The sequence below is a fragment of the Glycine max genome, chromosome 11 (genome assembly GCF_000004515.6).
Source record: "Glycine max cultivar Williams 82 chromosome 11, Glycine_max_v4.0, whole genome shotgun sequence".
NCBI classification, from domain to species: domain Eukaryota; kingdom Viridiplantae; phylum Streptophyta; class Magnoliopsida; order Fabales; family Fabaceae; genus Glycine; species Glycine max.
In genome coordinates, this window is record NC_038247.2 from 4,837,988 (window position 1) to 4,852,827 (window position 14,840).

Consider the following 14,840-nt stretch of genomic DNA (forward strand, 5'->3'; position numbering starts at 1 on the left):
GGATTAAAATTATATATTATTTCCATCACAAAGCTAAAACGAGTATAGTCGATTTTTAAATAATATCATTCAGATAAGTTTGAAAAATTATAATAATTGATGGATGTATTTGATGTTTCAAATATTTAAAGTTTACATTTTTTATTTTTTAAGATCTTGGTGGATGTATGTGATGCTTTAATCATTTAGATTTTTTATAAGTTTTTTTAATAGGCTGATTAATGGTTATTACTTATTATTTTTATTATTATGTTTGGATGACTTATGTTATTTTCTCTTTTTTATTTATTTGATAAGCCAACTCATAATTACTCTTTTATGATATATTTTTCTTTTACTTGCATTTATTTTTAAACAATTATGCAAGAGTTAAAATTTTCACTTCACACTTAAAATGAGTTCAACTAAACTTAATTTTGTATGAGTTGTTAAATCGATCCATTTTATCATCTTTATACGCATATGACATAAGAATAAGATAGATAAATCATAAATTCATTAAGTATAATAATTATATCATAAAAAATATACAAATGAAGTATTTTTTTTAGGTAACAAATTAAGTATTATTTCCAATGAAGTACAAAAAATAAAATAAATTTGTGATCTCTAATTTATGGAGCTCACGACTCAATCAAAATCCATCTGTATGGACCCCCAGCCCCACGTGCTTTCCTCCGCTATTGTAGACCTCGTTGTCGTCTTGAAAACAAAACAGAAAAAAGGTGTAGCTGACGTGATTTTATATTTATTATGATGGAATATTTTAGAATTTGTGGTATTCAAAATTCAACACAAATAATTAGAGTAAGCTCTACAAAAAAAAAAAAAAAGTCGAGTACGAAGTGAACAATTATCTTTTATTGGTAGTAATTAAGAAAAGTTGTAGTTTTATTTACTTTTCAAAGAGTGTTCTTTTAGAGTATCAATTTCTTTTTTTAATATATCCTCAGAAAATAAATATACTAGTAATTATATAATTATAATTGTATAACGCAATCATAATATGCCGGTTAAATAAATATTTTTTATTTTGAGAATTAATATAGTTAATTAGTTTATTGTTTTCTTAAAATGTACTGTATGTATTACTTTAAATAATAAATAAAGTGAGACAAGGATCTAGCATATAATTCAACAGATGAGATGGCACGTGCCAGTGGTTCCCATCGGTCCCTTCCTAGTGCACGTGTGCAAAGTCTTGCTCCCTTTCCTTATTTTATCGCTGTCTTACTTTTATTCCTGAACCGTAGCCTTCTTATTTATTTAGTTTGGTACTTTATTAATAATTTTTCAAGAGTTTTGTAACTATTGTTTTAAAAATATTAGTTAAAATATTAAATAATATATTTATTAAAAACACGGGAAGTTATACTGATAATATTAAATATAATATTTTCTATTAAAAAGATACTCATTTTTAATTCTTTATCCCATGTCTTAAAACATGTATTAACATTTTTCAATCTTTATTTATCTCTCTTATTATCATTAACACTTTCATGGATATTACGTGTTTCTTGAATTACAAATTTAACTTTTAGTCAAGATTCCGAAAATAAATAATTATAATGGGAGAAGTTGAAGAATAGTTGGAACTTGGAAGTAGTAGTACTATTTATAACAAGTAGCTTTAATCGTATCCTTCATTCATATTTTTTTGTTCGATTAATTAAAATAGTATCTTTTAATAAAATGAAAATTAACTAAATGAGAAAATAATTTTGTAATATAGATTATTCATATTTCTTCTAAACTACCCATATACACATTATTTGTAGTTGATGTAGAGCTTGAAATTTTTTCAATAATTTCAATAACAAATATCAAACGGTAATCTCAATCATTTATTACATTTTTTGTTATATAGAAAATTGTAGTTTTAATTCTAAAATTCAAACTCTCTAGTTTAACATTGTTGATTGTCAATTTTGTTGGTGACTGATACACTACGATATTTCACCAATAACATTTCATTTAATATTTTTATTGATAAAAACTTTTCACCAGTTAAAATATTTTACAGATAATTATTTTTGAAACTTAAATAATTTGGTACGGCTGTTTTGTTTTCATTTACATGTTTTTTTAAAAAGAATTCCAAAAAATAATCTATCTTATAACTATTAAAAGTCAAGTATTTTAATTATAAAATTATTATATGAAAGATTAAAAAAACAAATAAATACATCTCATTAATATAAATTAATTCTTTTAAATTATTATGTGGTGATATTTAAAAGAGAAGAATTTTACTAAGAGGGAAGGAAGCTTTGAAGTTTGAACAAGTCCTAAAAACTTGAGTTGAGTGAAAGTGAGTGAGAAATCTAATCTAATGTGTAGTGTAGCATGAAAAGAATAGATTGGCGCGCCGAGCCGTGGGATTCCGAGAGAGAGAAGGACCGTATTCTGGTGTGCACTCCACTCGACACGTCAAAGGTGGTCCCCTCCAACCATTTCAGTCCCACCCACGCTGTTCCTCTCTTTATTATGGGTTTTTGTGTCGCACGTGTGGAGCCGACTGGATGGGCCCCACGCACCTCTCATTTCATTGTTTGTCCTTATCTGTGCCCCTTCCAACTAAACGTCACGTCAGACCAATACCCAATTACCGGAGAACGGGGCATGTTCCCAATCATCGCATTCTATTCTACTTAGTTCATGTGTGCCTATACCTACTATTCCTATTATTAACATTTTAACTTTGCATAATTCAATGCCCAACCCTTCCTTTCTTGACTCTAATGGAATGAAATGAGATGTAATTGAAATCAAAGTTTTAAATTTAAAAGCATAGATCTCATCATATTTTATGGTTTATTTTACTTCTTTTCACTACAAAATAACCAGGGTTAAGTAAAAATGGATTTGACAATTCTATCTTAAATGAGTTTTGTTTAAATAATTGTTATTGATATTCTTTTAACGACAACTATTTTACTATTATTTTGAGTTATTTGTTCATCAAGATTGCGTTTCATTATTAATCACTCACAGTATACGGTTGGAGAGAATTATATCCATCCAACAGGATGCATGAACCTTTGGCACGGGTGTAGGACCATGTCAATGCTATCCCTATAGTATGAACTGGTGTGCAATTATGGGGAGGTATTTACGTGCTTCATTTCACGTGTGAACATTTTTATATTTATTATGAATTCAAATTTATACTTATTCCGTATGGTCGATGATCATAAATATAAATATCATTTATAAAAATGTCTTGCGATCGTGCACTTCTGGGCTTTCCAATATTAATTGAAACTAATTGGCAATGATGGAGATGCTTTTATATATATAATCTCTGGGAACCATTTTGGGGTGGTTTTGCCGTGCAACTTTATCTACTATCTCCATTTCATCACACAACGAATTTAATTTGCATGTGGGCAGCAACTTACTTTGACCCGTCGTGTTATTACTCTACTTGTACTACCAAGCAAGTTTTTATTGCCAAACTAACTCAACAAAAAAAATAAAAATGTTTACATGATACCCAGACTCGCAAATCATAAGAAATCTCTGTCAGTATTTTACTGTGTAAATTTCGGTTCCTTCCAGCAGTATATATATTTTTAACTGACACTAATGTCTGGAACATATTCTCTTATTTTCTTTTCGTACCAGAGCTAGCTAGCTAGGGTATAGGGGCACCAATATTAGGTGTAGGGAGGGGGGAGGGGGGGGCCCTCGTATTTGGTATGAGTCATGTGGCTAAGTCCTCGACGCAGAAATGGACTGTGGTATCCGTGATTGAGCTACAGCGCTACACTGTAAAGGATGCTAATTGTTAATCAACAGGTCATGTGCCTTCCATGAAGGGAAGGTGCGTTAGGTCACCGATGGTATATTTTCCTATTTCAACAAGGTTGATTTTTTGGAACACACGCAAGTCACATGAATTACTACAAAATTATTAGATGAATTGAATGTGAGCAAAAATATCGCAAGCTAGCTCTTTGAAATGGTCTCTGATTAATTTTATTTCTTTATTTTGGTTGCATTTACGATTTGACTACTTGCTTATCATACACAAAGTAGTACTAGAATACTAGTACCACTCTTTTTTTTTTTTTATATATATATTTTTTCGCTAATGAATGGTATGGGCTCCACGCGTTCCAACTAATTGTTCCCGCATCATTTTAAATAAAATTAATTAATTATTGATTGACTAATCCTACTACTATCCACGCAAAATTACAAACTAAAATATTTATAAATTCGAACTTAGTGTCATTTTTTATGCCATAAAAATTATCTATACGTCTACATGCAATTTCATATTAATATTTTCATAAATAAAAAATATGTTATGAATACACACACACTCATTGATCAAGGAAACAAACACAATGTTCAATAGTAAAACATAAAACATTTATTGCAAATATTTTTAACTTTTTTTCAATCCTTTATCCAACAAAAACAGGACATAATTAGTAGAGGATTGAATTCTTTAGCATGTTGATTAGAATTAGATTTTTAATCACGTGTATAAAAAATATTATTAGAAATAAAGTTCATTTAAGTGATATTTATATACCTAAACAAACGTTTGTTTTTGGATATCAACTATGAGATGCTCTTGATATGTATATAAAACACGAGTTTTTCTGCTACATCTCAAAATGTAATTTTAATAATTTGTGTCCCAGTGTCCGGTTGGTTTTTACTTTTTATTGTTTGCGATTCTTTTGAAACATTTCTCATTATTATTTTATATTTAAACACAACTAAAGTAATCCAAAACACAGTTAAATAAAATTATTCTATCTTCGTTCTAAAATATGTGTTTGATATGATATAGATTTATTTATAATACTATCTACTTTTTTTACTAATATTTTTGGATTAATAATTAGAGACTAGAAAAAAATAGCAAAAGTCTTTATTATATTATCCACTTGGTCCACCCATCTCTCCATCTCCAGTCCAATATCTTATTTTTCTTAATAAAGAAAATTAATGAAGTGAAAACTACGGCAGTGTGAAAAGGGAGGGAGAGAGAAGAGAAGAATCTAAAAAGGAAGCAACATTTCTGTTTCCGCTTCTTCATCTCATCTCAGCACAAGAAAGAAAGAAAGAAACTTCAATCCTCACACAAACGAAAACAAATATCTTTCACTTCTTCTGCATCCGACGCTAGAAGAGGTGTCGGAACAAACAAGCTTCGTTTCGCCGGAACGATGACCGGCGGCGGATCGACGGGGAGGTTGCCAACATGGAAGGAGAGAGAAAACAACAAGAGGAGAGAGAGGAGACGAAGAGCGATCGCCGCTAAGATCTACACCGGTCTTCGAGCTCAGGGGAACTACAAGCTTCCGAAGCACTGTGACAACAACGAGGTCCTGAAAGCTCTATGCGCCGAAGCTGGTTGGATCGTGGAAGAGGATGGCACCACTTATCGAAAGGTTCAGCTTCCCCTCAATTTCTCAGATCTACTACTTTCAGTGTTTGTTTTTGGTGTCCTGATCTGAATAATTATTGATGTACAGGGATGCAAGAGACCCAGCGCGAGTGAGATTGGAGGAACAGTGGCAAACATAAGCGCGTGTTCTTCGATTCAGCCAAGTCCACAATCCTCGTCATACCCGAGTCCTGTACCATCCTACCACGCTAGCCCAACCTCTTCCTCGTTCCCAAGCCCCACGCGCATTGACGGAAACCACCCTTCTTCCTTTCTCATCCCATTCATCCGCAACATAACTTCCATCCCCGCCAACCTCCCTCCTCTCAGGATATCCAACAGCGCCCCCGTCACCCCACCTCTCTCCTCTCCTCGTAGCTCTAAGCGCAAGGCTGATTTCGACTCCCTCCATAACGCCTCCCTCCGCCACCCTCTTTTTGCCACCTCCGCCCCTTCCAGCCCCTCTCGCCGCCACCACCTCGCCACCTCCACCATCCCGGAGTGCGATGAGTCCGACGCCTCCACCGTTGACTCCGCCTCTGGGCGCTGGGTTAGTTTTCAGGTTCAGACGACGATGGCGGCCGCTCCTCCTTCTCCCACCTTTAACCTCATGAAACCCGCCATGCAGCAGATCGCTGCCCAGGAAGGCATGCTGTGGGGTTCTGTTGCGGAGCGAGTCAGAGGAGGCTCCGATTTTGACTTCGAGAATGGCAGAGTCAAACCCTGGGAGGGTGAGAGAATACACGAGGTTGGAATGGATGATTTGGAGCTTACTCTAGGAGTTGGAAAGGCTTGATTTGTTGCAATCCCTTGCTTGGATCTGCTACTCTACTACTACCCTCAGGGCAATTGGTTGTTATGCTTAATTTCTCTATATTTTTCCCTTTTATGTGTACAGTTTCCTTTTCATATAGCAGTGGTTAGGTGTTACATTACATTACTTGGAATTTGACTTCATTGTAATGCCTTGTTAATTGTTGGAAAGGTTGCATTTGAAGCAATCTTTGTGCAAGTGTTTTTGAGACTTCAATCTTGACTTACTAAGACCAGGGGAAACGAGGTCATATTCTTAATTATTCATGATCGAGTATATTGCTGAGCCTTCAACTTAGATTGTTTGAAATTGATGTGCTATCAGCTATGATTGGGAAGGTCACTATATATCAATCATATCAAGTGACAACTTAAAGAGGTGAGATACTGAGATTAGTTGATTTTGATAATTCATTTATGGTTATATGATGATTAGTGCATTTTTTTGAGCTTGCTTTCACTTGATCTCCAATTCTCCCTAAGCGACCATGGCCTATGGGTGCATATACACACACATGTATACTACAGTTTTATTTATTTTCTGTATTCTTCATCTATGCTGAGGCATTTTTGTTTCAACAATTTATGCTAAGTATGTACTTGTTAATATAGAATGAGTTACTTAGCTCTACTATGTTTCGTTTTTGTGGGAAATCCATGAGACTAGCTTGTAAGTTTTATGATCCCCTACTGCTGAGATACTTTGGAAGCAACTCTGATATGCTATTGTTGACCTATTTCAACATTGTGACTTTGCCAAACGGTAAAATAAAAGTGGGTTTTAAGATCAACAGATATATTTATCCTCTATTTTATACAAATTATCTTTTTCTGAAGGAAGATAAGAAGAAAGATCTTTTTCGATGAATCTATTTTGTTCTTGTTTATTACCCTCCCTTCTCGGTAAGGACTACATTCGGAGAATTTCATATGCTAAGGAAAAAAAAAAAAAAAACAGATGTAGCAAAAATTGGGGAGGGTACCCGTGGCATCTTCTACAGGCTACAGTGTATAAGGTGCACCCCAATTTGCATTGGTTTTAGGGGGGTATTTCTCATGGCATGATTCACAGTCTGTTTTTAATGTTGAATTTATATTCCACAGCGTTTGTGTTAAATTATGAGAAAGACTTGTTCTGTTTGAGGGCAAATTGTGTTTTCTTTGTCTATATGACTAATTTCTTGCAATAACTCTTCTATTCAGAAGAAAAAGCGAAAAATATTAAGAATTCGTTAAAAACCATTAATAATATGCTATGTGCTTTTATAACAAAATTTATAAATTTGTAACAATTTGGTTTTTTTATCAATCGCTAAAATGCTTTTTTTATCTGAACTTGTCACTTCTAAAAACAAAATTAACGCATTTAAATGTTGTGATGTAATTCAAATAAACGAGAGTAGTTAAAGGTGATTACTTTCTATTTTGTTACTTGCTGAGTTGTAAATAATAGTTAGTTGGAGGTCAACAGTGTGGGACTTATGGCACTAAAAATAATAGTTAGTTTGTTTTTGTTGTTGAATAGAAATTATCATTCTATAATTCTCCTCTTCTCTTTTCATATACGCAAAGTGCGAGTCGATGAGCTTTCTTTCCCAACAAAATACTATTCAGAGCTTCGATTTTAGACCTGAATCTTGGTGATTGCATGGTTGCTTCGAATGGCGATTTACTTGAAAACCTTCATGTTCTTGATGACAAAAATTAGTAGAGATGGAGTGTACAAAATATTCTATTTTGGCTTTCAAAATATGATTGTTATAGTGAAGAATGGTTATCAGCGAGTTGATTGAAAGCTCCACGTATGCCAAAAAAAGTAGCACATAAGGCAGCCAACAAAAATATTGCAAAGCCATGTTCTTGATACATCAATGTGTAGACTCGACCAAATTTGAGAAGATTGTCTTAGTTACAATCACAAAAGAGGCATGGGAGACAGTAGAGAAGTATTATCACGATGGAGACAAGCTCAAGAAGGTGAGACTTCAAAAATTACAAAAGGCAATTTGAGCTGTTACAAAAGGAAAATCTTGAGAAGATTACTGAGTACTTTACAAGGCTGTTGAATCTCACCAACCTAGTGAAAGGATGTGGTGAAAAGATTTCGAATATAATGATCATTGAAAAGGTGATACGCACATTGACATATATTGGTTGCAATTGAGAAGCCAAAGAACTAGAAAAACATTGAAGATCGGAGATCTTCAATGATAATTAGAGGCGCACGAACATAGGTTGAATGAGAGAAGAAGCATTGAAAAATATGTTGATTAGGGTCTGCAAGTACAAGTGGCAAATCAAAAGGGTGCTGATAAAGGAAAAAAGGAGGAAAGGAAAGAGAAATGGGAAACATGACAGTGGTGGTTGTGCTAGACTGCTAGTGGCTCATTTTTGGCTCTAGATCAACCTTATGTAGACTATGAAAAAGGTGAATGCTCAAGTAGAAGGGAAGGAACAACTTGAAGTAAAATGGGAAAGAAAATATTTGACAAGAGGAAGATTTAGTGTTATAATTGTCAGAAGTAGGGAAATTTTGTAGATGAATGACTACCAATTCTGATACCAACAATTCAGAATCTTGGTGACTTGACACTGGTTACTTATATCACATGACAAGCTGTAACGACTGGTTAAATAAAGTGTAGATATTCAGAAAAGCTTTGTATGCCTAAAAATAAGGCACTTGATCTGGACTAAGAGGATAGATATGTTCTATTATTCTTCTTCAACAAGGGTTCTCAAAGTGTTCAATATTGATTAGAAATTGATACATTCAAGGGAAGTATGCAATCAGAATTTGATAAATGCATTTGGGAATTCTCACATATTTCCCAAGCATGCAATTTGTTTACGCTAGTTGTGGTATTGTCTTACATTAGAGAAAGCATGTACAAGAAGTGTGGAAGAGGTTTCAAATGGAGAAGTACAATGAAGCAGCTACAACTGTTGAAACAAATGTGAAGGTACAAAGGAAGAGTCTGATGAAGGTTTGTGAATATACTCGATTTTTTTTTCCCGTAAATATATCTTTTTTCTTCTATTTTTTCTCGATCTACACTACTTTATAATTTAATTTTTAATATATACTACTTGGGACTTTCTTTCTTTTTTTGTTTTTTTTTTAATTTAAAATATAAATATTATATTATATAATTTTTTTAATTGGTTTTAAAATTACTTATTTATTAAATTAAATTTTATAATTTTGTTTTTTTTAATTTTTTAAAGAAAATGATATAATTAAATATAATTATTTTTGTTTTATTATTTAATTTACTTAACATATTTTTTAGGTGAATATTTTTATTTAAAATCTTAATTTTCTAATATAATTATTTTTAATATAATTATATTACTAAATATAATTAATTTGTTTATGTCATTAGATTTAATTAAAAATGAGAAGACTTTTTGTTTAACAACTTATTTATAGAAGAACATTATATTCCATTATCAATAAAATATTTAAACAATTACATTTGGCTAAGGAAAAACTTAACATGGAGATATGTTAGGACAATTGTTTCTATCATGGCCTTGTCGGCAATTCCACATTTTTTCTACTTTTCCTTTTCATTTTCTTCTTCGTCCATATAACACACAAGTAGGAATGCGAGTTGAAACGGGAGACCATTTGTTGTCCTCTTTCTCCTTGGATCGATCAGGACCCCCGCTGATCTTATTCATATTCTTGTCATATTGATTCGGGTGGCAGAAAAAAAATAATTGCTAATTAAATATCTTTAAAGATATTTTCAATACATTTTTATTATAAAAAATAGCTCATATTTAGCATTTATCAGTATCTTTTGGATATTTTAATCTTTTCTTTTCATATCTGCAAATCATAAATAATAAAAATATCAATTTTTATCACTTAAGCAAAAAATAACTGCTAAATAAATATTTTTAAAGATATTTTCAATATAGCAGTTACTATTCTTTGAAATTTTATGTCTATTGTATAAGATAGATGTATCAATTATTTTTTATTATGTTTTTTAGTTTATTTTAATACTACTAACTAATTTTCTTATTTTTTAATTAACTGACATAACAAAAAAATATCAACAACACATAAATTTAACTACAAAAGTACATACTAAGTAACTAAAAAATTGTACTCTAATTTTTTCCAATTTTTTATCTTTCTTTATCTATATATTTTTCTTTAAAAAATAAAATAAAAATTATAAAATTTAATTTAATAAATAAGTAATTTTAAAACCAATTAAAAAAATTATATAATATAATATTTATATTTTATAATATTTTAAATTAAAAAAAATAAAAATGAGAGAGAAAGTCCCAAATAGTGTATATTGAAAATTAAATTATAAAGTAGTTTAGATTGAAAAAAACTAGGAGAAATAATGTGTATTTACGAAAAAAACTAAATATACTATCTCTCTCATGTTTTTTCTTAATGTACACCATTTTGTGCTTTTATTCACAAAGCACAAAGTGGTGTACATTGGAAAAAACAGGAGAGAGAATGTATTCACAGAAAGAACAGTCTGATAAGTCTGATGATGGTACTTTTTTCAAGCAGTTAATGGGATCCATACCCTTTTTGTGTAATAGCAGGCCTAATATTAGTTATGATTTATGAAAGTAGACAGATTAACTGATATATGAGTGACATTAAGGCCACACAAACTCACACCTGACATGGTTGTTGCTAAAAAAATCTCTAAGGTACTTACAAAAGGAACACAAGATTTTGGTGCGTTGTTCCCTAAAAGTCAAGGAAAATATGTAACATAAATTGAAGCTTATTCTCATTCAGATTGGTGGGGAAATAAAGTAGATAAAAGTTTAGAACAAGCACATCTAGTTATTTTCTTCAAGTTCCTAAATGCACCAATTTCATGTTGCTCAAGAAAGCAAATTGTGTTAAGTAAAAAAAAAAAAAAAAGAAGAGGAAAATTATGGTTGCATTTTGTTTCTGTGAAGGTATAACTGTCTATATCAATCAGTATCAGACACTCCTACGCACACCCAATGAAATTGATGATCTGTGGGCCTCAGTATGAGTTGATCCGTATGAGGCCCACAGATCATCTTCATACGGATCAAGATGATCTGTATAAGCCCAATTCAAAAGTTTTTTTTTCTCTAACCAACTGAGCTAATGAGTCAATTACATTATAAAATAAATAGTGTTGCTATAGATAACACTAAAATTTCTAATGTATATTTAATGTACATGTAAATTTAAATAATAAATTTTATGACAATTAATTTTGATATAACTCATTCTAATTATTTAATCCGTATATTTTTTATAAATAAAAATATTTACTATTACAAAATTTAATATATATTAAATTTTTTAATAGTAAATATTTTATAATGCGCAAATGAGTAATTTAACATATTAATAATTAAAAATAATAAAACTTTAATGAATTAAAAAAAAACCAAAAAACCAATTCATCCGTATGGTTTATACGGATGAACTTCATCCGTATAAACCATACGGATCAACTTGATCCGTATACTTTGTACAAATGAACTTCATACTTACGGATCAACTTCATCCGTATAAACCATACGGATCAACTTGATCCGTATACTTTGTACAAATGAACTTCATACTTACGGATTAATTTCATCCGTATAATTCATACGAATCAACAGAAAATGCAACTTAAAAAGGACCAACAAGTCAAGGGCATTTTGGGCATTAAAAAAATTCTGGGTGCACCTGCAATACTGCTGGGTGCACCTAGCAACACCTATCAGTATCTGGGCTAAACAGGCCTAACAAGTTTGCTAAACTACGGCGCAGAACGTAAGCATATAAATCAAGTAATATAGGAGGTGTATTTAGCAAGAGCCTTAAATCAATCTCTGAATAATATAAAGAACAGATTAATCGTTTTAAGTTACATGCACATTCACTCCGAGCCTTACTCGTCTTTGAAATATACTAACACCACCACTTCATCAACTACGATCAACTGCTAACCTATGCAAACCAACCGACTTTGGAAAAGATGGAGAATTATGAGATAAAAATTAAAATCAACGGCGAGAAGAGATGAAATAGAAAGAGAAAGTAAGTTATAAGAAAATGTCCTGAAAAAGAAAAGAAAAACACTCATGATATGAAATTTACAGGAGTGATGCTGGATGAATTAAAAAATTGGAGCACATGGTCGTCGTGCTCGTGCAGACTAATGAATCATACAACTGCAGAAAAATTTAGAGAACGTCCTACTGAAAAGTGAAAATAAATGTCTTCGACACGCCACTTCGACTTCCTTTCACGTTTTAAATTCAGTTTTTACCCACTCAACAAGGGAGCGCATAAACCCATTTCACAGAGCCCCCATGGCCCCATTACATAACACGTAGAGGTCAATTTCATTTGGCTTGAATTTTATTTTATTGTGAGGAACTAGTTCAACATAATATCATAAACCAAGTAGTCAACATAATGTCATGATGTCATAAACCAAGTAGTCAACACTCCACCCATTGAGGAATTAGTTCTTAAATGTTTATGATTTGTTGGCAAGTATACCAAGTTATTAAGTAGTATTTAATAAATAAGAATTATTATTCTCACAAAAATTTGCATAATATTTATCAAATATCACATATTTTTACTATCTAAACTAATAAATAAATAATGATAATTTGAATATAACATTCAATAATAAAGATAAAGCAAAATAAAACTACAAATTATGATTTTTGGGATTTTAGATAAACACACAATAAAACGATATGAATTTTAGATGACGAAGGTTGTTGGGGTTAGATTTATTCGAACCAAACATCTTCTTACGCTAAAACGTGATATTCAACTTGTAATCTAATGTTAATATCAGTCATAGTTCAAAAATGGTATTCTAATCCCTAATTCTATAGGACAAAGTACCTAAGTTTCTCAATTAAATGTTAATCCCTTGCACATTTAAGCTCAATGACCCAAAGATAACCATTTTTCATCTTCCTATCCCTAGCTCCGAGGTTTAATGGATATTTTACCATAATTTAAGATAAAGAAATTATTTTCCAATAACAATCTCATCCAAGAAATCAAGTTATGAGTGGCCAATCCATAACAAGCATGAAGCATAGGAGTAAAACGCTAACATTGAAGAACAAAATGAATATATAACACTATTTCAAAAGAAATACATGAGAACATAAGTGAGAGCATAAGGTTCGGATACTATCTGACCCTAATAACAGAGGATTTAACTATCCATTTCCATAAACAACATCCAAAAGCAAGAAAGATGGAAGAACAATGGAATAAGAGAGTTAGAGAAAAAGAACTTTAGTAAAGGATGTATTTTTACACAATGAAGAAGCTTCCCATTAAAATAAACGAGAAAATGTATTTATACAAACCCAAAAAATCTGTATTTAAGTGAGCGTCTGTTCAATCATAAAATTTTGGGCTTAAACAAATACGGCAACTACATAGTTCTGCACCTTTACTAAATTCAACTTAAGTCAAAAATTGTTTTGATGAAGCTAATTTTTCTCTATAACTTTATTTTTATCTTCTCCAAAAAGGAACTTCAATTTGAATCCTTCAATCCCAACTTAAACACATTTGAGTTGAAAATTTCCTTTCAAGTTTTTACTAAATCTTGCTCCAAAAATGTAGTTCAATCTGATTCAGTCCGATTCAACATCATGCAAAATGATCCATTAATAATCATGTGAAATCTAACAAAATAACGAATTACAGAGAACAAATTACATATTAACCATTTATATCAAAAACACATAAATAAAATCTTAAATAAGAAAAAAGATAAAATAATTACTTAAATCCACATATTTCAATTAAGTATTTTTAGCAATTAAGTATTTTTAGCAATTATTAAATGTGAACCTACAATAAGATATCAATTGAAAATAAATATTAGAAGTTGTTTAATATTTGTTCTAAAACATAACTTCATAAATTTTAAAAAAAAATCATAACATTAATATGAACTAGGTCCAGCTCTTGTATTAATAGCTCAACCATCACTTACAGTAAGGTCCTCCGTCAGCAATAAATTTGTTGTGAATTTTTTAACCAATTATTTATTAAAGGATTTATTATCTTTGTGAGAAAAAAATATATATGATAATTTTTTATATTATCAATCAATTAGAAACTTATGATAACTTTATTAATTTTTATAATAATAATTATAATTATTTTAAAAGTCACGGCACTGGTGATATGCAATTGAATTTTAGAGTAAGTTATTTTACGTACCTGGCATAATAATTAAAATTTTATCTATATTTTTTATTTTTAAATTACTTTTTATGATTTTCTATTTCATCACTTATTTTAACTTTCGTACTTTTTTTTTCCTGCTTTACCCTATCTTCTAATTAATGAGTAGTTATAAAATACGTGTGAAAGTGACTAAGCGTACGTATTACATTACTATTAACTATCAAAGTCAATGAGATAGATATAATATGAGATAAGATAATTAATCCAATATGATGGAGAGAAAAAAAGAAAAATAATCTTGATAAAAATAATAAGTGAATAATATATCAAAAAAAGAAAGCACAGGAAGCTACACTGTTATGATCTCATCTCAATACATAATAATATCACATTGTTGAAATATTTTTT

The 14,840-nt window shown here is 30.8% G+C and overlaps 1 protein-coding gene across 1 annotated transcript; it reads left to right on the top strand.

Annotated features, from left to right (window-relative positions):
* The first annotated feature begins 4,934 nt into the window (after nt 1-4,934).
* On the top strand, nt 4,935-6,489 carry BES1-6 (protein BRI1-EMS-SUPPRESSOR 1). The gene is made up of 2 exons (XM_003537497.5): nt 4,935-5,417; nt 5,502-6,489. The coding sequence occupies exons 1-2, from the start codon at nt 5,193-5,195 to the stop codon at nt 6,207-6,209; spliced, it is 933 nt and encodes a 310-aa protein (XP_003537545.1). The 5' UTR covers nt 4,935-5,192; the 3' UTR covers nt 6,210-6,489.
* Nucleotides 6,490-14,840: the final 8,351 nt, after the last annotated feature.

What these genes read in the sequence shown, in the direction of transcription:
- BES1-6 (XM_003537497.5), top strand. Translation starts at nt 5,193, where the DNA reads ATGACCGGCGGCGGATCGACGGGGAGGTTGCCAACATGGAAGGAGAGA. An exon ending in ATGGCACCACTTATCGAAAG is followed by an intron (nt 5,418 to 5,501) that starts GTTCAGCTTCCC and finishes ATTGATGTACAG; the next exon opens with GGATGCAAGAGACCCAGCGC.